At 40.8% G+C, this 24,263-nt stretch overlaps 1 protein-coding gene across 1 annotated transcript in view; it reads left to right on the top strand.

The window, feature by feature from the left end:
• Window positions 1-7,947: 7,947 nt before the first annotated feature.
• WIPF3 (WAS/WASL interacting protein family member 3) overlaps window positions 7,948-24,263 on the top strand; it is a 36,632-nt gene continuing 20,316 nt past the window's right edge. The window contains exons 1-2 of the mRNA XM_054816984.1: window positions 7,948-8,062; window positions 21,690-21,819. Of these exons, the coding sequence (XP_054672959.1) occupies window positions 21,745-21,819 (75 nt within the window). The 5' untranslated portion in view covers window positions 7,948-8,062; window positions 21,690-21,744. The remainder of the gene's footprint in view (window positions 8,063-21,689; window positions 21,820-24,263) is intronic.

The following is a 24,263-nucleotide window of genomic DNA, read 5'->3' as shown; positions in this document are numbered from 1 at the left end:
AAAAGATCTTGCCCCAAATTCTGTTCTTAGATTTTCCATCTGTGGGACTTCTACATTTCTATAAATTACCATCTCCTCTGCAAATGACTTATTAATCTTATTTTTCCTAGGGAGAGATGAAAGCTGTGGTGTTAATCCCAAAATTTCATTTTCCTCGCAGTATCTAGAAAAGATGAATTGGCAATTAAGCCTTTTCTATGCCCCAGAGGGGAAGTGGATGCAAACAAGAAGACGAAAAAGAGTGGTTTTGACACACCGTGCCTTTTACAACACTTCCAGGACAGTTACTGCAAGGCAACTGAACTCCTTATCTGGAGAGTTTTATCCCAGATACTTAAACATCTGGCTTTTAATGCAGAATTCATTAGCACTTTAAGTCATAATAACAGAAAGTGCATTGAGATCCTGAAACAACAACAGTTGTTACTGCAAAGTATTAAATGTTGAGTAAAAGAAGCAGCTCCTCAGTGGCATGTAATAGTTACAGCTCTTATCCCACAAACCACTTAAAGCCACTTATAACTACTATTATTAGCTATAAAAGCCCACTTGGGTTTTATGAACGCTGGAGAACTGAGACAAAAAAAATTGCTTCAAAAAGAATGGTGTCTTGGCCATTGTAAGTCTTTTGCCCCCCCCCCCCCCCACATGGTCAAAAGAAAAATGGAGATTATACTAGTTCAATTACCTAGAAAAATGTCTGAAGATTTAAATGCAATTATCTAGGAAGATTTTATTTTAATTAGAACATAGCAGAATAACAGCAGCAACCTGCAGTGATATCATCAAATCAAGGCTGTTTCTATGGGAACACCACCAACTCCCAGAAATTATCGTGTCAGTTTGCCATAAATAGAAAAAAAAAGATTAAAACAAAAAAAGAGAAAAAAGAGAAAGGAATGAAAAAAAAAGATTACAGGAGAAAGAGAATGAGGAGGAGAATCCAGTCCTCTCCTTTTGATGCTTATTGCCAATATGTTGTCAAGTTTTATTCTCCAAACAATTGCAGTGAGATAAAAAATTCAGTAAAAGTTACACTGCTCCTGCCACACGTGAGGTCTTGAACACCTTTTCTGAAGACTTTCTAAAGGGTTTTATGAAAAAAAACCCCAACATGCAGTGCACTATTCTATACTGATCTCTGTGCTTCCCGCGCTTTCTACAGCACAACTGAGCTCAAGATTGGTGTGGGAGAGAGATACTTTTGGTCATAGATATTTGCTATTATTTCCTCATTTCCATTTTTCTGCTAGCTCTGTACTTTGAAAGTCCGGTCTGAAAGGGATACAGCTATAGAGCAAGGAGAGTAAGCAATGAATATCACAAACAGAAGCGATTCTTTCCCTCCATCTGCTTATCTGATTGCCTTCCTTTCCCAACAATCTTCTTCCCAATAGCTGCCTCCAGCCGGGTGCCCTCAGCAACCACATAAACACAAGGGAAACCACTCGAGTTCCTCCCAGGAGTATCTAGAGATGTCCTATCTGTTTGAGACTCCAATCCAGCAGCATTTCTGCACTCTGGTGCTCAGCGGGCTTGTTTCTCCTGCTCTCCTCACCACTGTGACACACTCCCTTCTGCGGAGGCAGTGCCTTTCCGATGAGCTGCCCAGGCCAGTGGCAGCAGCTTCCCAGCATTGTATTCCCAGCTGTAAAATTCTCTCTGGCTCATGGTTTGTGACTACTGTTTTTCCATTTACAAGATGTGCATTCTACTCTCAATGATTCTCATTTATTTCCCCCTCGCCACTCATTCCTCCTGAAATTATCCATTATAATCTTTTTCAGCCCTGCCTTATTGTAGCTAGTAATAGTGCCTGAATGTCACACCATAACCTGTATCACTTGCTTCATATGTACTGAGAAGAAATTCTTCACTTAGAAGTAGTCCATGACAATAAATTATTATTGAATTTTATCTCATTGAATGACTGACAATAATAATGTCACTTTAGGCAAAACCAGACAGTGACAGTGTCGGTAACTGCTGCTGAGAATATGGACAGTGAATTTGATGATAATGCTTCAAGTGTAATCTTTCCCCGTTAACAATTTGATTGAAACTCCCATCTGCATATAGCGCAGCAGAGGGCACTCCCTTCTTCAGATCCCTGCAATGAGTCTAAAGTACTTTAAGTGCTCTCACGGGCTGGGACAGATATCAACTATATTTCAAAGAGAAAAATGCCTTTAAACATCTATAAAAATGTTGATATCACCACTTGTAAAGAATATGCGTGAATCCGTTTGTTCCAACAGGACTTACATGAATATTTTTCATATGCAGCAGACTGTGAAATAATGTCAGATTTTATTGTAAAGTGCTGAAAAGCTGAATAGGCATTTACTAACAGTATGTTTAAAACTTGGTTTCAAATGAGGCTGTATCTTTCTTTAGACACAAAGGGCCAAACTATTATTGCAAAGAAAATCTGAAGGCTTTACAATAATATATCCACATGCTAAAGCTGCAAATTTGCTTACGCAAACAAATCATGAGACCTGCTGCCTGCCCATCTCCTGCTATCCAACAACACAGACTGGTCCCTCTATAGGAGCTTGATTTTAAGAACTACAGAGTTGAACAGTATTTCAGGTTTGACTGGTGGTGAAGTAGACAGAGAAGGGGGGTTGTCCAGAGGCAAAGTATAAGGGAAGTACAATAATTTGCTGAGAATAGTCAGTTATGCCTGAGTTACCATCAGGAGCAGTAGGAACTACCTTGGCACTTGCACCCAAGAAGAACAGATGCTCTCACCTCTCTTTGACTACGCTAATACCTAAGCTGCACGTGCAGCATTAATAACTGTGTATGCCATTATGTAGGAGACTTTCATTTGCTGTTTAGCATCCTGTTCTAGGTAAACTCTGAGCTAAATCTTGTACTTGACATCAATGCTTTAAAAAAGAAGTGTTCAAAATATGTTCAAAGCCCAGGATGTAGAAAAACACTCATGCTGCCTCTTTGCCATAATGTGATTTGCTAAAGCAAAAGGAATTTTGGGGGCGGGGGGGGGGGGAGAAATGATTGCAAAGACCACAAAGTACCTATTTCAAGAAAGTGGCAAAGGAAACCATCCTCTTCAAACACACTATTTATGCCTACTAATTATTATCTTCAAGTACACTCCCCCTGGTGGGGATGAAAAGGTTACACTCTGAAAAGTGAGATTCAAAATGGTATTCTGATTCTTGCTGTATTTCACTTTTCACCCTAATTGCAGACTAGCAGTGGGCATGCTTTCAGCTCATTATTCTCCACAGAGGCCTGCTAATGGTATTTCATCTACTGCCTAATTCTACAGCTTTAACATGGAAAAATTCCTTTCAAATTCAATACCGATGGAGAGCAAACAGTAGGTCTGCCTCTCTGCTTTTTGTTTAGCTGTTCAGTAACTGGATAAACATTAACCAGCTGGATAGTGCAATTATAATTTTTTTAAGGTACTGTAAATGCTTGCCACAGCGTAGTATCTGGCAGCCTCACAAATATTAATGAATGCATTCTTGTTCCGCTCATGCTATTAAGAGCGATTAAGTACTTTCACAGAGGTCGTGCAGAAAATGAATGGCAGAACCAAGCACTGAAGAAAATCCAAAGCTTTTTTACTAACAGATACTTTTTAAGACATCCCACAGCACAAACAGAAATAAGCAGAAGAAATACAATTAGTGGAAGAAATTGACATTAGGTACTAATTATTTACTATGAGCCTGAATGTACTTAGACATCATTTCCAATGAACTCAGCAGCAGCTTGCTCAACAAGACCAGGAGTAACGGTTTAGGATTTGGATTGAAAACACAGAAAAAAAAAGTAAACACTAATATCCCCCTCTAGGGAAATCATCCTTACTAATTATTTGTCTACAGCTTTCCTCAGTATTGCAGTCTGAACTGCATTTGTAAACATCGCTCCATTGCTCTGTAACAAGCAACTCAGTCACTTTTAGGAATTTCTTACTAAATTGTATTAGAGCAAAATTAAAGTTTTGAGTTATTATTAACCATCTACGGAAAAGACAGAGTTTGTACAGATAACAAGGAAACAATCAATACTGGAGACAAATATATGGGAATATCTCTCTTCATACATGGGAATGTTTCTGTATAATTGTGGAATTAGAGCTAACAAAGTCATCAAACACAATGGCTGAGACTATTACTGTAACAGAATTTTCAAGTGTTGAAAGCTATTCAAAAGTGTAATCAAATGGCATGCTAAAAGCAAGAAACTTCTTTTATTTCTGTTCTTAAGCTGTTAAGTGTCATGCATTTTTATGCAAAACCTATTTTTTCAATTACGCACAAATGCTTCGACCTATAGGTATTTTTGTTTTGTCTTAAAAATGTATGCATAAATAAGGACAAATATAAACCAATCCATATTTTCTGACAGATATATGTAGCCTTGATCAAAGTTTAAAGTAATATTTTTTACTTTAAGGTTAAATAATGTGCTGCTTATGCCTAGTGGTGACTGGAAAGTTTTACGCGTGCTTCTTATTCAAAATACAAAGGTACAAATGTTGTAAGGGAATGAAGATTTTCAGCTTTTTCTTACATTGTCCGGAGGGGAAAAAAGTACAAGTACTTTTGATAAATATAACTACTTTCTTTGAAAAGTATTTATGTTGATGCATATCAGTGAAGCATCCCAGATTGTTCTACTCAAAATCAGTAACAGTACACCAAATAAGAGATCTGGTTCTTTTTCCTCTGTTTGGGACACTCTTTATCTCCTCTTAAATGGTTTCATTTATTTTGGGTATTTTTCATTTTCTTCTGTGGGATTTTGGGGAGTCTTGAAGATGACAGTGTCATAAACATGCTCATAGCGTAGAAAGATTTTTAAAGAAATAATCAATGATATATTTGCTAAGAATAATTATCGTCTAGTATTGAACAAGTTATGAATGGGAGGAATCTTCAATTAAGTAATATGCATTTTTAAATTTAATTTTCCTTTCATTTGTTTGTAGCAAAACCAAATGAATCAAAATGAAATTTCTCTTGCTACAAAGCATCACTCACCCACCACGCGCCATGGCAGGTCACCACAGGCCATTTGCATCTCTCCTGTCTTTAGTGATCATGGCTTTTCAGTATAGAGGACAGAGATTCAGCTTCCTCCTGTTTTAGATTAAGTTTATCCTGCCATTCATTTGTACTCTTGTTAGACAACACATTGGTAATCTCTTAGAAATTATAGGCTCATAACGAATTTGGCTTTTCACAGAAGGGCTAGAACCAGAAATGGAAGGGTGAAAAATTTCTCATTTAGGCTGTTAAGGGTGAAGGTATGAGCTGGGGTTCAGCAGTGCAAGATACAGCAGGGGAAGGAAATGTAGGACAAAAATACTGGGTATAGCAGCTGTCTGTGCTGCAATAAAAAGATGAACAACTGAGGCTGTTATGTTGCTCAGCACAGCCATTCAGAAAGCACTCCCCAGATCGACCTGAGACATGTTGCCAACCTCTGGCGAAACCCAAAATAAACCTTGCAGTTGCCTGCAACATGGCACCAAGGAACCACAGAGAATGTTGCACCAGTAGCCTGAGTCTAGGACCGATGCAGAGGTTCTCCTTTTCTGGAGAAATGGATATATTGTTTGATCCATGTAAAAATTAATTTGTCAAGAGTAAAAATATAATTTCAGTATACAACATAATTTTTTAATAGTTACGCAGATGGAATGTATGGAAAATAAACTTGTACTTATGGCTATGTTTTGTAAAACATATCAGTGTTAGCTACAAATGTTTGAGGCAAGTTTTTTGTATTTGAAACGCTTCAAATAATCTTAAATAATCTTAAATTGGTAGATAATAAAATCCAGGAAAGGCACATCCTGTACAATGATTTGGGGCCAGTTTTGTCCCTGCTGCATTGCTTTTTCTGTGATCCTGGATGCAGCTGTGAGGATGAGGATTTCATGTGGGGAACCAGAAAAAAAGGGGGTTTCAGTGCACTAGCCTTCACAAAGCTCCTTGCAGTTTGTACGGAAGTCTTTGTCTTCTTCCACTACCACCGTGTGCTCCAGAAGTGCCGTCATTCCAATTCAGCATTGGAGAGGGAGTGCTTCTTTCCTTTTCACCTATGCCTCTCAAAGACAAATCAGAAAGAGGAGACTTTTATAATTCCTAGGCATACAGTCCCGTAGGACTCTTTTAACAAACTCTAATGTGCAACAGGTTTCTGTAACCAGCTACCACTAGCCAAGAGGCAAGTATTACGTACTTCAGCATATTAAATGTATGTGAACTACGTACCACGGGTAAAGTTGATTGTTTCAGACTAGACCAGCGCATAAACTTCATACCAAGTCAGTTCAGCTGCATAGGTGGAAACAGTCACTGTTGCACTGTACAAATTCTGCTGTCATTGTGTGGACCTCATTGGGAAGTGAAAGAAAGGTCATAGGAACAGCAGGAAACCAATTTTTTTCCTGCACTCTTGCAGTTTGTTCCTCTTAAGGTCCTTTTTGATCTAAACCAAAGTGGACAAAGTCCATTTCAGCATCAGCAATCTAACCCTAAATCTCAGCTGAGACGATTAATTTTTATGAATAATGAAAGCTACTTTCAAGTGTGGCATTATATATATTTTTTTTAAAGTAAATGCTCACATTTTTATTTTTCTGGGGCACTACTATGGCACTCTTGGCTTTATTTTGTGCTTTGAAATTCAAACTAGTGACTAGCTGGAAATGGGTTTAGAGCTCCCTGACCGCTGTGGAAGCAACCAGGGCAGATACTTAGGACTAAGAATTATTTAGTCTGACAAGCAATCAGGAGGATAGCTTCAGAATAATAAATCAAGCTCACACCCCTAGAAAGACAGGACAGAGAGATCCAGAGCATGGATTTTCGTGCCCCTGCCCTGATGAGCAGCGGTGCCACAGCCCGTCGGTGACTTTCCACCAGTCTCAGAGGTTGATATTGCCATCATCCAGATCCAAGCGACACTGATTTCCCCGGACTACTTCATAATCAAGCAAGGCAATGAAAAACTTTATTTGGCATTTCTACAACAAAACAGGTTTCCCAGAGAAATCCAGAGAAGGTGGGCCTGCTTCTCAGCCACCTGAAAGCACCACCTGAAGGCCACCAGGCAGTCAAGAACCCGCGCTATTATATGTTATTCAGTGGCATCCTCATTCCTGCAGCGTTCGCTGCATGACAAAACAGGGGTGCCTCATTCCTCCAGCTGGCTGGGAGGCCACTCGGCAGCAACTCGGCAGGATCAAGGAAGGCTCGCTAGGGCAAGGTCGTAGCATTTCTATCTGCAAACTGCCTTGAAAAAAATCCAGAAGAGAACAATTATTTTTTTTTTTAGATGCTTCTAGTGCACAATCTGGGGCACAAAAAACGAGGGCAGCCAGCCAGCTCCAAGCGCAGGCCCTCATGAGGCTGCTGGGCAGAAGCGGTTCGGCAGGTTGACAGCCTTTTGGCAGGGGGTCTGCGTAGTGGCATCCTCCGTGCTACAGGGCAGCATTTTGGCTTCCACGTGGGCTTTAAAAAATAAGTAGCTCTGCCAAGGCACCCGCTGGTGCGATGGCGTGCCGGGCTGCAGCTGGACTTCACCCTCATGTGGGCTTCAAAGCGCGGGGATGGAAAATGGGGCCGGCGGGCGAGTGCCCGCGCAGAGCCTGCTCCCGCCGGAACAGCCCCGCGGAGGCAGGAGCCAGGCCCGGGGCCAAGGGCCGCGCCGCCGCCCGGGGCCGGCGTGGGGCGGCGGCACCCGGCGCTGTGGGGCCGTGGGCGGCACAACCGGCCGCATTCGGCCGGTGCTCACCTGCACCCCGCTCCCATCCAGTTCGTCTCCCGCGCGGGGCGGTGTATGTTAGATTACTACTTTAAAAAAAAAAAAAAAAATCCCCCTGGGGACCGGGATCTCCCTCTCGCTCCTTCCCCCCGCCTCCCAGCCAACTCCCACCTCCCCTGAGGGGAGGCGGGCGGCCGCCGTACCTGGCGCCCTCTGCCCGGGGAGGAGCGCGCCGCGCCGCTCCGGCCCTGGCCCCGGCCCCAACGGCACCGACGCCGGCACCGACGCCGAGCAGGTGGGCGCGGAGGGGGCGCAGCGCTGGGGCTGCTGGGGCTGGGGGGTGACCGGTGCCTCCGACCCGCCTCGCAGCCTCAGTTAGCCGGAGGCTGGGGGGGTGTGGGGCCGGGGCCCCGAGGGTGAGGCGGCCACTTCCCCTGGCCGCTGGGGCCGGGGGCCGCGGTGGGCGAGGCGGCCCGAAATCCGGAGCTCCCCCCGGGGCCGCGGGGGCCGAGACAACTCCACGGACAAACTTGCTGACGCGGCTCGTAACCGGCCCCGCGGCAGCGGCCGGACACCGCCGCGCTCCCCCGCGGTCCCTCCGGGCAGGACCCGGCCCCGCTCAGCGTCCGGCCGCCGGGCCAGGGAGGACGCGGGGGTGACGGGGATAGCCGAGCCTGACAGGGATGTAGTTACTCGCAGCGGTGGAGGAAGCGTGGCTGCGTGTTAGGTACAGGGTTTGCGTGGTGCTGCTCTGCTGTTTTTCCGAGTAAAGGAAAACGGGCAGTTCTCAGGCGGCGGTGGATAGCAAGAAGTTTTTTCTTAGTTTTCCCTTTGAAATAGATGTGCTAGAATAGGTCGGCTGGGAAAAGGGGGGCTGAGTAACAGTCAAAGCTACCGTGTGGTTAATGGTTGTGTACTTATTGCAGAGGGAGTGCCGGAGAGGTGTTAGAAAGAAGCTTTAAAAGTTTATTATTTAATAATAATAAACACGGGTAAAACACAACTAAAATCTTGTCTCTTCTGCACCAGTCTGTGCTAATAAAGAGTGACAGTGCATGTGCTGGTAGAGGGTAGCAAGACGGTTTTTAGTTATTATTCTTAGGATGCGGCTGGAGTTTGCAACGGCACAGCAGCGGTAGGTTATGTCACAGCTCGTGCCTCTGCCCGTGGAGGAAGGGTGTGTGCGTTGGTCACGAAGTTCAGGAGTTTTAGGAATGGGAGGGACACATCAGGCCAGCAAGCCTTTTTTTTTGTTTGTTACTGCAAGTGGAATATTACTAAGTGAGATTTCTGAAAGGTAGAAGAATAAATCTGAATTAGGAGAGAAGACACTGAGATATGAGATGAAGGTGGATGATTTCAACACAGAACGGTCTTGGGACAGTCTGGATGTATGGGATAAAATTTGCAAGTGCTTCTGCTGATTCAGACAGTGAAATATTGCTGAAATTGTAATAACAGTGATACCTGTTACTGTGCATGCTGCATGAATAGATTTGTTGGACTGCTTCCTGATACAATCAGTATTTTCAGTTTCTCCATCCATATATCCAGCACAAACTCCCGTTTATTTAACAACGTGTGCTTGTATAATTGTTGCTAAAAATCTTCAGTTTGCATCCTTTGTACTGAAAAACAAGCCACAGGGAAGATGATCGGGGAAACAAATACAACTTTATTCCGTGATGGCAGTCCAAGCTGAGACACTTGTTAGGTATGTGTGTGTGAGGCTGGTTCCCGTTCATTGCGTGCACCTGTGACCCAAAAGAGTATCTGACCCAGCTGGAATGTGCAGGCTGTGCAGACAGTGCTGCCACCCACGGCTTGTAAGGGACGTTGCCCAACATGAGGCGGAAAGATTGAGTCCGCTTTGTCGTCAGTTACCAGCTTCCATGTACGAGATAACATACAAGCAGCTCAGTGTGGAACCCTTAAAGAGGATTTCATAAGTGTGTTTTGTTTCACTGATGGAATGCTTTGGGTGTTTTGCTGTAGACAATGATGACAAAATGTGGGTTAGACTTATAACCAGAAAGAAATTCTATGGGAGTTGATCTTCTCCTGTAGGAGGTCCTGGAAAGGAGTAGGGGTTAGCAACCAGCAGGCAACTCCTCTTGATGTTACGGTAACCTTGCTATTAAACATTTTTTTTTTAAGTATTATCTACAACTTCTTATTAAGATTGGGGCTCCAGTAGGCTAAATAGCATACAAAAGTGCAGGTCCCCGTACCAGCTTGCAATATAAGTATGAAACTTGACTTTTTTAAAAATTGAGGATACACATTTTATGAAGGCAGTGTATAAATAGTTTGGTCAGCTTTGTATACCAACTTTGGTTGCTTAGGGGCAGATGCAAAGCTTAATTCATTAGGTGCAATGTTCAAGTCATTGCTAGTTTGGATCTATTTCTGAAAATCATCGATACACACTTGAGATTCTGATTCTGTGATTGTGCTGCGCTGGAAAGAGCAACATATGACTGTACCTATCAAATCATATAGTAAAATACAAAGCAACTCCCTCCTTTTTTTTTTTTTTTTTTTACCTCTCTCTTCATTGGCTCCCCCAAAAGGAAATGTAAATAAAGATCCTGTAACATCTCAATTTCTATTACTGCACTACATCAGGAAGGGCCATGCTAGGATTGTGTACATAATGACTACTAAATATGAATTTGCAGAAAGTATTTAGAGGTTTTTTTTAAACAGTAAATCAAAACATAGCAGTGTTGCATCTCAGTAATCATACCATAAAAGTCAACAGTGTTTATTGAATGTCCTAACAGAACATAGCTTAGATCCTGATGGGTGCTCTTTATACTTAAAAAGAATTTTTTTTTGGTTGATGAGGTCAGTATTTTGAGAAATTCATTCTGCTCTGAAAAGAAGACCGTGAACTGAAAACAATATCTTAGTCATAACAAATAGAAAAATATTTGCGCATTTTAAGAGATAGATGTTAAAAGCTCCAAAGTTGAATAACATGATTTACTATTTTATATCTAAAATAAATATTAACTTATATTAAATATTAAATAGCTAATATTAATATTTAAAAATATTCTAGCTCCAAAGAGAAGCAGAGCAGTAAAAGGATTGGCATCGGATATCTTTGTATGTTTGTTAGTCATAACTCACTTATAAGAATTACATGCTTTTTCAGAAGCATCTGCTTCTATGGAGGCTTTTCTTCCCTGTGCTCAGTGACTGGGACAAGTTCTGTTCAGTTATCAAAAGTAGGTGAGACTGGACTAGCTCAGTTCAGCTCTCTTACCCTTGACTTCCATAAGTTACTGATCCTGGATGCATGCGAGCTTCTGCTGCCTTATTATGTGGGTATTTAATGCCATTCATTTTAAGGTCTAATAAATGGCATCACAGCTGAAAAGTTGAAGCTGCTTTGGGAAAATGATACTAGGCTCTGTTGTGCCAGAATAAAGAATCCTAGCTTCTGCAGAGTATGTGTAAAATTAATATCTAAATAAACATAATAATCAACTATAATATCCAGTAAATTACTTATTGTTTTAAAAGTTTTCAGTCCTCACCTTACACTGAGTTACTAGTGATTTCTATGCAGGTTTGGAGGTATAGCTTTCTGGAATGCCTTTACCACTATTCTTACAGATCTTCCTCAATTAGTCTGTGCTCTTACACAGAGTAGTTACTCTCTTTGAAGGACTGAAACTTTCTGAAAATTGGCTTATGGTAGCAAAACCTCAATGGGAGTTCACAACATCTGCGGTCATTCTGTGTCAGGGCTGTCCGGTGGCTTCTTAGCCACAGTGATGTAAACAGTGCTGTACTGCAAACAGAAAAAATGTCCTTGGGGCTTCCAAATCAGAGAGAAAAAGAGTGTATTTTTAGACAAAATTGTATTCTTTTGAATATGCCCACTTTGATTTCTGAGTGTCGTCGAGTAGACTCATTCAATATTACGTACGTGACAGCTGTAAAGCTGCCTTTGGATTGCTTCGAAAGTACATGGAACAACTGAAGGATTTTCATCAGGTGTGAAAAGCATGTTTTCATGCCTTGGTAATTCAGACAACAGCTGAAATGGATTTCCTTTAGACTACCGGAAATACGTATCTCAAATAAAATCCTTCATGGCAAGCCTGATTCTTCTTTGCATTGACCCTGTGTCAACTTTTGCCATGGTTATGGATAGATAGATAACCCTCTGTGATGAGAACGTTGTCGTTTTGTAGCCAGCCCAGGCAGAGCAGAGCAACAAACCAGCTATACTGTAGCTACGGTGTAAGTGATAATACCAAGTGAAAAGCAGAGGAAAACTGCACCAAAGGTCTCTACAAGATAAAATTCACTAAACGTAAGAACAGAAAATTCGGCAGAAGACCACTTGCTCAATCTTGACGTTGCTTTTACAAATGTCTGAGAAACCTACCTCCTGTGTCTGCTCTGCAGCCTCTATGTAATGGATATGCTATATCCTTTGTTTATGCTGCTGGAAATTGGAATGTCTCCCTTGATAAACCAAAGTGATGGGTAGAAATTACAGTGCTTCAGCTTGATTCACAGGATAGTGGTAAAATGCTTCGTTCTAGATGAATAAAGTGAATGAATGGGTTTAGAGATAGTAACCCCTTTGTGTTGGACCCTTTCAGGAGCTATACGGAGGTCTGTAAATGACTGCTGTACCATTTAACTTTTTCTAGTTACTGTATCATGTTTTACTCTTTTCATTATAAGTAACAGAAAAGGAAGATAAGGAGAGCAGAATATGGTACTGGATCACCAAGGAGGTCTTGGGATCTTTTATTCCTCCTGCTCACCCTGTTGTTTGAAAGGTATTATGTTATTGCTTTTCTAACTGGCATAGTTTTGTGCAGTGAAAAATGTACATGCACCAGCGCTATTGACTGCATATAAAATAGTCCTGGCAGGTTTTGGGCTTTTGTCCAAGTCAGTTACACTTTTGTCGTATGCTAAAGAAGAAAAAAAAATACAAAATCCATAAATCTCCTGTGTTAGTTGAGTAGACACATAAAGAAAATCATGAGGTGCAGAAAAGGCAAGCCACACTTACGTATCGGGAAAACAGACTGGGTTTTTAGGAACTTATTTTCAGAAGGGGTGTTTGCTCCTCCTGGGGATGCGTGAATCACTGCAAAAATACCTGTCAAATTCTGCCTAGGATCTGGACAGAAGGTTGCTTCAACTGATCAGTTGTGCGAGCACAAACGGCTTAGCACACATTAGTGATGTTACTTGTGTTACTGCAGCTTGTATTTGCTGGAGTATTTTCAGAATCATATCCTAAAGAACTGACCTCACTTCTACTGAAAACAAAGGAAGATTCAGCATAAAAATTAATAAGAGATGGAGTAGTAATTGGCAGAGGGGATGGAGACTATCTCTGTAGTGTGCTGTGTGAGTGACAGATGTGGGGCCCAACAGGGCATTTAATGGAGAATGAAAGCCTTTTTTAGCCTTGAAATGACTAAGTAGCAAGGAAATTATGCAAAAGCGGATTGTACAAAATATTCTTGGATCAAGTGATCATGAGTTTACATTGACTCAGCAGTAGGATAAATGCTGCAGTGCCATGTGGGGATACCCGAGCTTGCTCTGAACGAGCTGTACCAGGAGCTGCAAAGGCCAGTATAGCTGCAGAACGCGTATACTGTGGTTGCTTTGCCCGGACTCTTTTACTCGGTTGTTTTTCTCAAAAACTTCAGTCTTCTGTCATGTCTGTCATGTGAGGCTTTGTACATTGGCACTAATACTTACCAGCTCTAGGCAGGATATATCTATCTCCTGGTACCTCCTAGAATCACATTTCCTTTTTTCAGAGCCGAATCAGCCTAGTTCTACGTTTCCTTTGATTTTCTCAGTATAAGCAACCTGTACTGAACCTCTACCATCATCATGGAGAGTTATTTACTTTTGCACCATGTGCAATGTTTCTTTCCCCAGGGCGGACAGCTTTTAAATGAATTGTTTCCGTTTGCCTTGCCTTGGGTCAGCAGCAGGCAAGTGGTGAGGTCAGTGGTGAAAAGAACAAAGACAAAGAAGAAAGTGGAGAGGGTGAATGGAGAGACTAGTAAACCACTAGGAAAGGAGAGAAACATTCACAGAAGGAAGTAAAGAAAGAGAAGAGCCAGATCCAGACTGGTAAAAGTGAAGGCCGGAGACCAAAACCAGCATAAAACTTGACACCAGAGTTGGTGGAAACGAGGGAGTCCTCATCTTTGCCCTGCTTCGTCTGATGGTAGCAGATGCTGGCTGCGCTGGAAGTACTCTTGGGAGCTGATTCTGGCAGCTGATTCTGATCTACTTGTTCAAAGAAGGAAAATTGTAGAAAAACACTTTGCTACTTTGTGTCTATGATAGACACAACTTTAAAAAAATCTTCATTTAATCCCTCAAATTACTTTCCTTCTTCAGCAGGCAGCAAAGTTAGTTGAATATTTTTGGATTCCTACTGTTCATTGCTTGTTCCATGTCTACAGGTAGATACCAATCATGTCCTCTCTGAATATAATGACTTTCACAAAGAATTGCAACTGAAGTCCTTTAAGTCAAAGGACTGAATCTTCAATTTAATACACCCCATATTGTTTCTTCTGAGGACTTTGTTTTACTAGCAATTCAGAACTAGGCCTACAAATCAAAACATCTTTTGTCAGGGATTTTTTAGGGAATTAACAGTTGCAAATGACTTTGCCATTTGTTGTTCTTTGGATAAAATGAAATCATTGTCCTGAGTAAATGGATGTCAGTCTGGAGCTAGATGTTTTGTCCATTGCCTTTAAAACAGATATTTTTTGTAGAAGAAAGCATATTTACACTTTTATGCACATCAGAAGTTTTATAAATGTATCAGCTATGACACTTAAGGAACAATAAGAACACTTCACATTTTGTTGACTTCAGAACACTGTATTAGTTAAAATACTAAAAATGCAACATGATGGTAGTGTAGCAGGGCTTCCTTCATAACATAAGTGTTTGTATACCTTTTGCTTATAAGTATGGAAGCCTTACCCTGCTGTAAAGAATATCTAAGATGAAGTTATCAACTATGTCATTGAGATGGAGCAGCAGTTTCAACAAGATTGACAGCTAAGAGCATGAAAGTAAGAATGTATAAGCATGGACAGAAGTTGTGGTTTAATTTGTCAGGACATTAGAGCTAGCATCTTTATCATTTGAAACAGATTTGGAAGGGAAATGAAGTAATCACAATCTCACTGAAAATCAGGATCAAAGCTTCCTGTTCTTTCTCTGAGGTGAGGATTTCCCTGGCAGCTTATTCTTGCGGGTGACCAGACCATCATCACCTTTGACATCCCTTATGAAAGACAATTCTCCTTACAGCATGCAGTGACAACAACCTGTGCTGGGACATGATACTGATACTGTATTATTGTTGGGAAGAATGGCTCATGTTGAATTGCCAGATTTTTTTTCCTTGCATTGCGAGTGTTAGACTGTGTTTCTTAAGCTGATAGCTATCAGCCTGACGTGGCATGCATACAGATTTCTATAAATTTGTATTTCCAAGATGTACAGCTGCGAAAATAGGATCTTTGATGGAACATCATGTGGTTGAAAGTTAAAATTTTAGAATTGAGACATAGATTTTAAAAGTCCTGTAGTCTTCTGATACCCATGTTTGCAAATTCTTTTCACTTGACTGGCATTTGAAAACAGACATTTGTTGAGCTGTGTATAGCAAATATATAAAAAGCAAGATGCTGAATACTGCCTTGTTTGGGTTTTCTAATTTGATGCTAGCTACTTAGTTGGAAAGCAAAACTTTCTTCTGTTAGGGGAATTGATTAAGCAACTTCAGGAATTCCTTTGGTGGAAACCATTCTGTGTACAGGTATACTTTTCAAATCTCTCTCTTTATATTATGTCAATGGTAGTAAATAAATAGATTAATAACTATAAGGAAATATATTATTAATAATTATGTGAAAACATAGAATTTACTTCTCTGCAGAGACTGCAAAACTTGCAAGCGTTAACTTGAAACACCAGATTGCCCCTACTAAGAGAGGTCAAGTGCTGTTCACAGTGGAACTCTTGAGGAGTATAAAAGTAAACAGTTGTCTTCAGAATGTGGCAGTGACCTTGAACTTCACTGAGCTGCACTTGCTTTATTTAGCTTAGGCCAATGATTAACTTTGCTAATGACTGTGTATCGAATTCGCCATTGTATATCTAGCAGTGAAATACGCTGTGTCAGTCTTTGTGTGGATGATACAGTATATTTAAAGGAAACCCTTTGTATAGATTGTTTCCTTTGCAAAGTTATGTCTTTGTACAAGTCCTGATTGCTTCTAATCTACCTCATTTGGCTTTGGACTGTTTCACTTCGGGTTGACACTACAGTAGGCGTAATATATTTCTTCTTATGTGTCGTTCTTTTCTCTTACTCCTTATTTAAAAGAGGATGACAAATTCTCTTATTCTGCTCCCTTACAGCAATTAGTCTTCTGTGGCAGATCCCCACGGAGCACAGGAAGCTACACCCTGAAATAGTCATGTATAGGGACGTGAAGTCATCTGCGCAGCTTTGCCTCTGAAGGGAGGTTTGTCAAGACATAGCATTTTAATTTCTAGCCTCAGCACCATAGGGAACCCAGCGGAGAGGTCTGCCCACGGCACACATGGAAGCAAGGCATCTTCAAATTCCTGTAATCTGTGCTAAGTCAGCCCTGGATGGTTTGTTGCGGTGTTATCAGGCTCCTGACAGAACAGGAGTCATGCTGTTTGTTCAGGCAGAAAGGGGATGCAGCCCTTAGCTTCCTCGAGCCTTGTGGAAACAGTCCAAACTGGGGAGAACGTATGTTCCTTGGCTTAAATGCAGGATACTGTTACATTCTGTGAGACAATCCCACAGACCCTGTGCAGACAAATGATGCTTAAGAGTGTTTCATCGGATGTTAAATGGAGGAACCCCTGAGGTTTGTACCTTTCAACGGAAATGAAAAAGCCAGATTCTGCCTTTAGTTGCAATGATGTAAATGGCAACTGAGAGCAGAAATTTATATAAGTTATGTGCAATCCAAGTACTGTCTGTTAGGAAATGGTGAAAGGCTAGAGTTTGCTTCGTCAGCTGTAGGAATATATCTGTCAATGTCTTAAAATATATCTAGTAAGATACATATGTATATGAGTGTTTGCATTTCTCATGAGCTGTAAAAGAAGGTAACAGTTTCATGCTTCTGCACTGCTCTTAAATCTCTCAAATACAGCAGAGACCATCAAGTATTTTGTGGATGGGAGTATTTTGCAGAGGGTACTATAAGGATACTCAGAGGCTCTACCTCGATTCTTCCTTGTTCTGTTCTCTAAACACACAAAGTCATTCACACTGAAAATGGTAGAAACAAATGTAGCATCTGGTGCTTAAAAATTGCATAGTTTGATTCTGTTATACTTAAAATCTAAACTGGTTCATTCCATACAGAAGCTTTTTCCAAGTCATTTCCAGTTGTGTGACAGTGACAGAAGAAAAATTGATCTGTATAACACGTGTCTACTACTGTCTGTTTTTCCTTCTCTCTGCCTCTACATGTGTTGTACTGTCTTTAACAGACCTGTGTTGTGCTTGTACCAGTGATTTCAGCTGTTCTTCAGTGATGTTTGACAGGAGCAAATGGGGGCACAATTAGGCTCATTGTCTACTTTTCAGAGCATGAAAGTTGAACAGATGCTTACTGATGCTCTGTCTCCTGTGCAGTTTTGAAATTCTTAAAGTTTTCTTTTAAAATATAAGGACTTCAAAGCTATAATTTAGAACAGTATAGTTAATGAGGAAATTATATTTGATTATGTAAACTTATTAAAAAGTTAAAAACAGTTTGTGATCTACTTTTTTCTTCAGTATTTAATCAAGAAAATAAGAACAATAAATTAGATAAGCTTTCTTGCACATCTGTGAAATATCTATCCCAGCCTTCACTTTGAAGCAAAAAAAAAAAATCTGTAAATGTCCCCAAAGCTGAATTACCTACCTCAGAGTGCACAGTTGCAATGATTGCAAATTTAGTAATAATGAATCAGTTATTTTGCAGTCCTTTCTCCAAATTGATTAAAAGGGTTGCATTTTCAATTCCAACTATGTGGTTAATATATTAATGAGTATACCACCTGAAGACCTTAGGACTATAGCCATATAAAAGAAAAAACAAAAACCCCAACAAAATAAATCCGACGAAGAAATAATTTTGTGTATAAATGCCTGTTACGTGCATTTGTAGGTGCGATCTGTTTCCTCTGTCCTTTCCCCTTCTAGACATTGTTCCAAATTGAAGTCAGAGCTGTTCCACACCTTGTCTTTCCGCGGTGGGTGAAGGTACTTCAGCACAGCCTTTGCAGACAGACCTGTGGTGGTTCTGCTGGGCATCAGTGTGGCAGGAGATGTGTCAGCTACCAGCCAAAACCCACGTTGTTTGTGCGGCTCTGTGCTCCCAGCAGGACTTGGTTTTAATGTGAGCAGCGACACTTTAGAAGGAGACCTTTGGGAAGCTTTTGGGTCAGAGCTTGTGTACATCTGGTGGCTGGGCAAGGTGAGACCAAATCTACATAAAAGCTTAGGCAGACATACTGAGTTTACCGGAGGTGAATCCAGCACAGAGCTGAGAGCACTTCATGAAGAAGAAACATCTGCATCTACTCTGTCTTGTCTGCCACTTCAGAATGAAGGCCTGGCTGAAGACTTTATTTGGGCCTTCAGAAATTTGGAGCTTGAGTTCTACATTGAGGACTGCATTTGCGGTTCTTTCTTGAACCCAGCTGCTATTCAAGCAAGCGCTGTGAGAAGTAGCAAGGAACAGTTTGTGACACCTGAAACTACCAATCTTAGAACTACCCTTCCCAAAAAAAGACCAATTGTTCTGAGATCAGAGAACAGTAATAATGTTCACTGACTGATGAGATGACTTCTAAGAGAAGTAAAACAGCTCAAAAAGTATAATTATTCCTTGTAAATGTACTTCTGAATTATAATTCTTGTATTTCACGAAGCTGATGCTGAGGGGTAGGAGAAACTGTTTTGCTTGGTACAAGGTAGAGTCATCTGCAGTGGAGTTCAAATGGGATCAATTTTAGAAAAGGAGAAATTAGGCTGAGTGTCAGGCAATATGAACTACAAGAGTTATTTGATTGTTAAAGGCCTTCCCAAGGGAAATAATACAAGCCACGTTATTTGGGACACCTAAAATTAGGCTTCAGAAAGCACTAAAAAAAATGTGCAACCTTGCTTTGGTAGGGAGGTGAATTAGAAAAGGCAGGATTTGGGATTCTCTTTTTTTTTTTTTAATTCCAATAAATTCTGCAACTGTTGGGCCTGATTCTGTTTTGTGATGTGGAAGTCAAGAGATGATTTGCATTACTTTTTACCTGAGAAAACTAAGGCTAAACACACGGGCTTCTTCCCTCCACCTATTGCCAACTTTTTAACCTGTATCTTTTTATTTCTGTCCCTCAGGGATAGTTCAGACCCCTCTCTTCCAATTATAAAAATGTGTATTTGGAGGAGAGGAGAAAGGGCACGTGTGCCTTAAGGACCCTTCCTGGCATTTCCCTCCTGTCTGGCTCTTAACAGACACTAGAACTGATCAACGTGATACTCCTTTTTTTGGTTTTAATTCAGAATTTATTTCACTTATAATGTGCAAATCTGTAACCCTGGCATGTTCTGAAGCTATTTCTGAAATTGCCAACCATATTTTAACGAGCAACTTGACGGCGGGGGGGGGGGGGGAAGAGGCAAATGAAATACAGCCTTGAACCAAGGACTAAAGGCCTTCAAATAATCTGTGTTGATATATTGAAAGTGTTGCAGTCTTCTCCATAATTTTATTTAAATACAAACCGTGTAAGTGAGATAGGGGCAGTGATACAAAAGAGGTTCTCATACCCAGTCCTACATATTCAAATGGGTAGACCATGCAGTTATGACTAAATTTTAAGAGCCCATTTTTTATTGCAAATTAGTTTGAAGATGCCTGCCTTTATCTACATACAGTCTTTGCCATCAGTGTCTGCTTGTGTGAATGACAGCACTCCTGCTTCCAAAGCTTGTTTGAACAAATAGAACCCTTACGTGGAAAATGTTTCTTCATTGTGTAGGTAGTAGATGTGATCACCTTCACACTGTAGTAGTACCAGTATAAAAAACCATGTGAATTTGTGCACACAAAAGCACGCCAAGGTCAGGACATTGAGCCTCCGAATTTGTGATAAGAGACAAAGGAAGGTACCTATGCAGAATTTTCTGAAAGATAGTTCACTTGTAGAGGATTCAAAACAGCATAGGAGGAAAGCTATAGGGTGTCTCCAATATTTCATTCAAGGGTTATGGCTTATAGCCCCCCAAAATGCATTCTTCTCCTGTGTCACTGGACAAGAGGATTCAGGATGGGGGAGCGGGATACATGGTGAAGTGAACGCTTCCTATGCACCGACTTTTGAGTTCTAGATGGCTGCACAGTTTCTGGCTGCATCACTTGGAGGAATGGGTGCTGGCTCTGGGACTGGTGAGAGAGGCAGATAGAAAAGTCAACTGATTGCATTTCAGATGCAAGATTGACTTCTAAATACCAGGAGCTGGTTCCCGTTTCCTTTCTCCCACTGCTGCTCGCCTCCAGTGTGCTTTACCTCCTGCTGCCACGCACATGGTCTGCCACAGAAGCGTGGGTTGTATTTTTTTTTCTAATTTGACTAAGAGCATATTTCCCAATCTAAATCCTTAATGAAGACAAAAGGCCTGTATTGCAGGGTAGGAAGATACTAACCCAAAACATATTATTAGCAGGGAAGACTCATTCTCCTTATGTCCGTGTTTTTGAATGACTTAATTGAGGAAGAGATATCTTCTGATAATAGCTTTTTGCACGGGGCAACAATGAGGGTGGAATGGTGGAGATGCTGTGATGCCGGCTTTCTTGGAAAGCTTCATTAAGCCATTATTGAAGTGATTGTAACCAATTCTGTTACAGATCCAGAGTGCTTTGATATACTAGTCCGTTGCACAGCAGTCTCTCAAGGGAGAAAGCAAATGTTGCAGAGGCTCTGCATAGTTAATTTATGATCGATCTCCCATAAAGTATTTTACAAGATACAGCAGAAGGAAAATACTTGGATATTATCTGGATATTGTTCACGTACACTTGCTGGGAAGTGGATGAGCCCGCACCTTTTAACTTTATTACCTCTTCTAATCTATCCCCCTATAACAAAATAGCCAAGTATTCCTTTACAGATCATAACTTGCCTCAGTTCTGTCTTGTCTTCTCTCCTGAAGCTCTCCAGATTGAACTGTCTCATTTCTCCTGCTTACACAGGTGATTCTTAAATTACTTGACCAAAAGTACTTGACCAGACAGCTGGAAAAGTGTAAACAGAGTGCCTGCTTTTAAAAAAGAAGGGAAGGTTGAGGTCAATCCTGTCTTTTTTTTGGTGATTTTTTTTTCTTTTTTTATAACATTGGAGCAAGTCCAGTGAACCTTACAAAGTTCCTTACTCTATCCTTGGAGCAGCAAACTCTGGCTTAAAGTCAGTGGAGTTTTTGTCCCAGCAGGAGTGTCTACATGTGGTTTACTGTGATTTGTTCTCTGCAGAATTGCATTTCAGGGCTATGGGCTAGATTAAGGCAAGGCGTAATAGTTAAAGCTGGATAGGCTGGCATCTATGCATTTGGTATTCATGGCACTTGTCCAGATCCGTGAGCTTGCTCTTTAGATGAGTGTTGTCATCAGAAAAATATAATGAGGCTGTTCGTACTGTAGTTTTGGAAGCAGTGCAGTATAAAAGTCTTCAGTCTGCTGAGAGCTAGAAATTTGGCTGATCTTCAGCTTACAGTGTATAAACACATTCCTCATCTTTTTTTTCTTTTTATTTTTCCCACTTTTCTTTCTCCTCCCTTCTTTCCCCTCAAGGACGGAGACTTTGGCTGTATTTTTCATAACTGCGTGAAGCTAGAAATCTTAACGGATGCCTGTGCCGCCACCACCTCCTCCTCCACCGCCTCCACCACCTTCTGGAGGGCCCCCTCCACCACCGCCTCTGGTAAGATTGACTTTTCATCTCTATTAGCAAAAGCTTGGTTACAGTAGCTGTTCCAGAGCCCCCAGAATTTTGGTGTGCATATTCATAGCAAATATCTGGGGGAGATGCTTGTTTTGCTGGCTTTGGTTCTTCTGTTCATTAGAACCGTGGTCTCCCAAGTGGGGTGCATGAGGTGATCTATTGGGGTGCGGGAAGAAAATAGTAGAACATCAGTCATGCATGTGTATAATTTATAAATAAATAAATAGGTATATATTGAGGTGCATGCTCAAAAATTTTTTTACAGCTAGGGGTATGGGGTCAGAATGTTTGGAGACAATTACATTAGAGTGCACGTGGTGAGAATTTAATGTTTGTGAATACTTCTCCAGCCACAGGGAGCTCCTTTTTGTACTGGTAATGTGCAGGTGGTAAGTGTTAATTTCTTCATCCTCTTTCTTACAGCTTCTGTTAAGACTCACAGTGTTGAGCTGTAGGTGTTGCTCTTTCTAGCACATGCCGTCTTCCTGGGGTACAGCACAATATGCTGTTATACGTGTGCAGGAACAATTACCACTTGTAGCAGATCATTACTCTATGTGTCATGAAGTAGAACATGTGCCCTGCCTGCATGTTTGCAGTAAAAGGAGGATGCTCTGAGTGGAGTTTCAGGGTTTTACGTTTTCATACCTTCACAACCAATTACTGTACCTATGGTAAAACATGTGTAAGTCATTCCTTGTATTCTGCAATCATTTGTTCATGGCCTGTTTCTGCACTGAAATTCTTAGACCGTTTTTGAAACAGAGCAATCTGACGTGGTTGTGTTCAAGACATAAAATCTCTCCTGACTTTTTTCATGTATTTTTCTGTTCTTGCTGTAATTATTTGCAGTGTATGTTAATCTCTCTAGAAAAACAGTACATGGTACTTCAAGTGTACTTCAAATTAAATATATATTAAATTTTTTTTAAGCACTTTATTTCTTCCTTGCATTCTCTGGTATCTCGACCTGTTTTATTCCTGTGAAGGTCTGTGGATTTTGTTTTATAATGTTCTTATATTATCTTCTTCCAGGAGGAGGTTCCTTGCATGTTTCTCTCTGCTACTTTGCAGGGAAACCGTTTTATAAAACTCCATGAGTTATGGAGATGAAGAAGAGGAAGACAAAGACGGTACATGAAATCAGCAGTGCCTGATTCCTTTTATCATTCTATTTTAACTTTGGGCACTGTGAGCAGAGCTTTCAATTAGCAGTTCTTCTGGGTTGGTACACAACCTATAGTTAGATACTGAAATAAGTGGGCTGAATTTTGTGAGCAACTGTATGCCCAAAACTGCAATTAAAGTCAACGGAAGCTGCAAATGTTCTTATCCTAATACATTTAGCTCAGTAAGTATCTGGAGACATTTTTAGCCTCCTCTAACATACGCCAATTGTAAAAGACTTGAGAAAGCTAAGAGGACCCCTAAGGACCAGTATGAACAAGATCAGGTTTTTTGTTCCCCCTCCTTTTCTGATGACTAAACCCACTACTATGATAGGGTTTTGATACAAGAAGGCTTATACTGTATTTCCATATTTTAGTTAGATCATTCTATTGCTAACGTGATCTCCTGCAGGTAAGACGTACAGAATTTAGGGTCAGTTTTACCTTGGTGATATGATACAAACTAAATGTATTTCTAATTAATGTCTGATATTAAAGCCTTCCTTTTAATAAGGGTAGACACTAAAAAGAGCACGTGAGCCAACATAAAGAATTAGTAAAATAATGAAGCAGAACATCGTTTTTTCTGTAACAGCAAAAGGATTTTTCTCTTGTCAAAACTGAATGAGAGAGGGCTAACTTCGAGAGGATCTGGTGAGTTCAGCAAAAGCATAGTATGAGAGAGAGTCAGCTCTCCAGTTGGTGCCAAGTCGCAGAGTAAAATCTTCTAATGGGGAAATCCATGAAAACTTGCTAAAGACCCTATTTTCGTTTACTGGGAAGCTATTTTCTAGAATTTGGCATCTGTCTTTTACAGCTGCTAAACTGCCCAGCTGTTATTACAGCTGCTAAGTCTACAGTTGGAAGATGGAAGAAGAAAAAAATTCTAACAGGCATGTAGCTTTAAGGAAAACCTTCAAAAGAAATAAGTTTTATTTGACCAACGCCTGGAAACATTCCAAAGTAAACAGCACTGTGATTTTTATTATACTGATATAATTAAACCAGAGTAACATTTACATGTTAGCAATTAAAAGTTAGGTTTTAATTTCGCGATTGATATGCAGGTGAGCCACTAGTTTAACTTGATTTACATTAAAAGAGGAATCTCTGTGCACAGGGTGAGGTTTTAGAATCCTGGCATTTTGCATGATGCTGTTGCATAGGTACCATAAAGTTATCTTGTTTTTCCAATTATATGGATAATAGCCATGCTTTCCTCTCACTTTCATTATGAAGAGGTTTTTAGCAGAA

The sequence above is a fragment of the Grus americana genome, chromosome 2, assembly GCF_028858705.1.
Source record: "Grus americana isolate bGruAme1 chromosome 2, bGruAme1.mat, whole genome shotgun sequence".
Lineage (NCBI taxonomy): Eukaryota > Metazoa > Chordata > Aves > Gruiformes > Gruidae > Grus > Grus americana.
The sequence above is the reverse complement of the archived record's forward strand: the minus strand, read 5'-3'. Positions and strand labels throughout refer to the sequence as shown.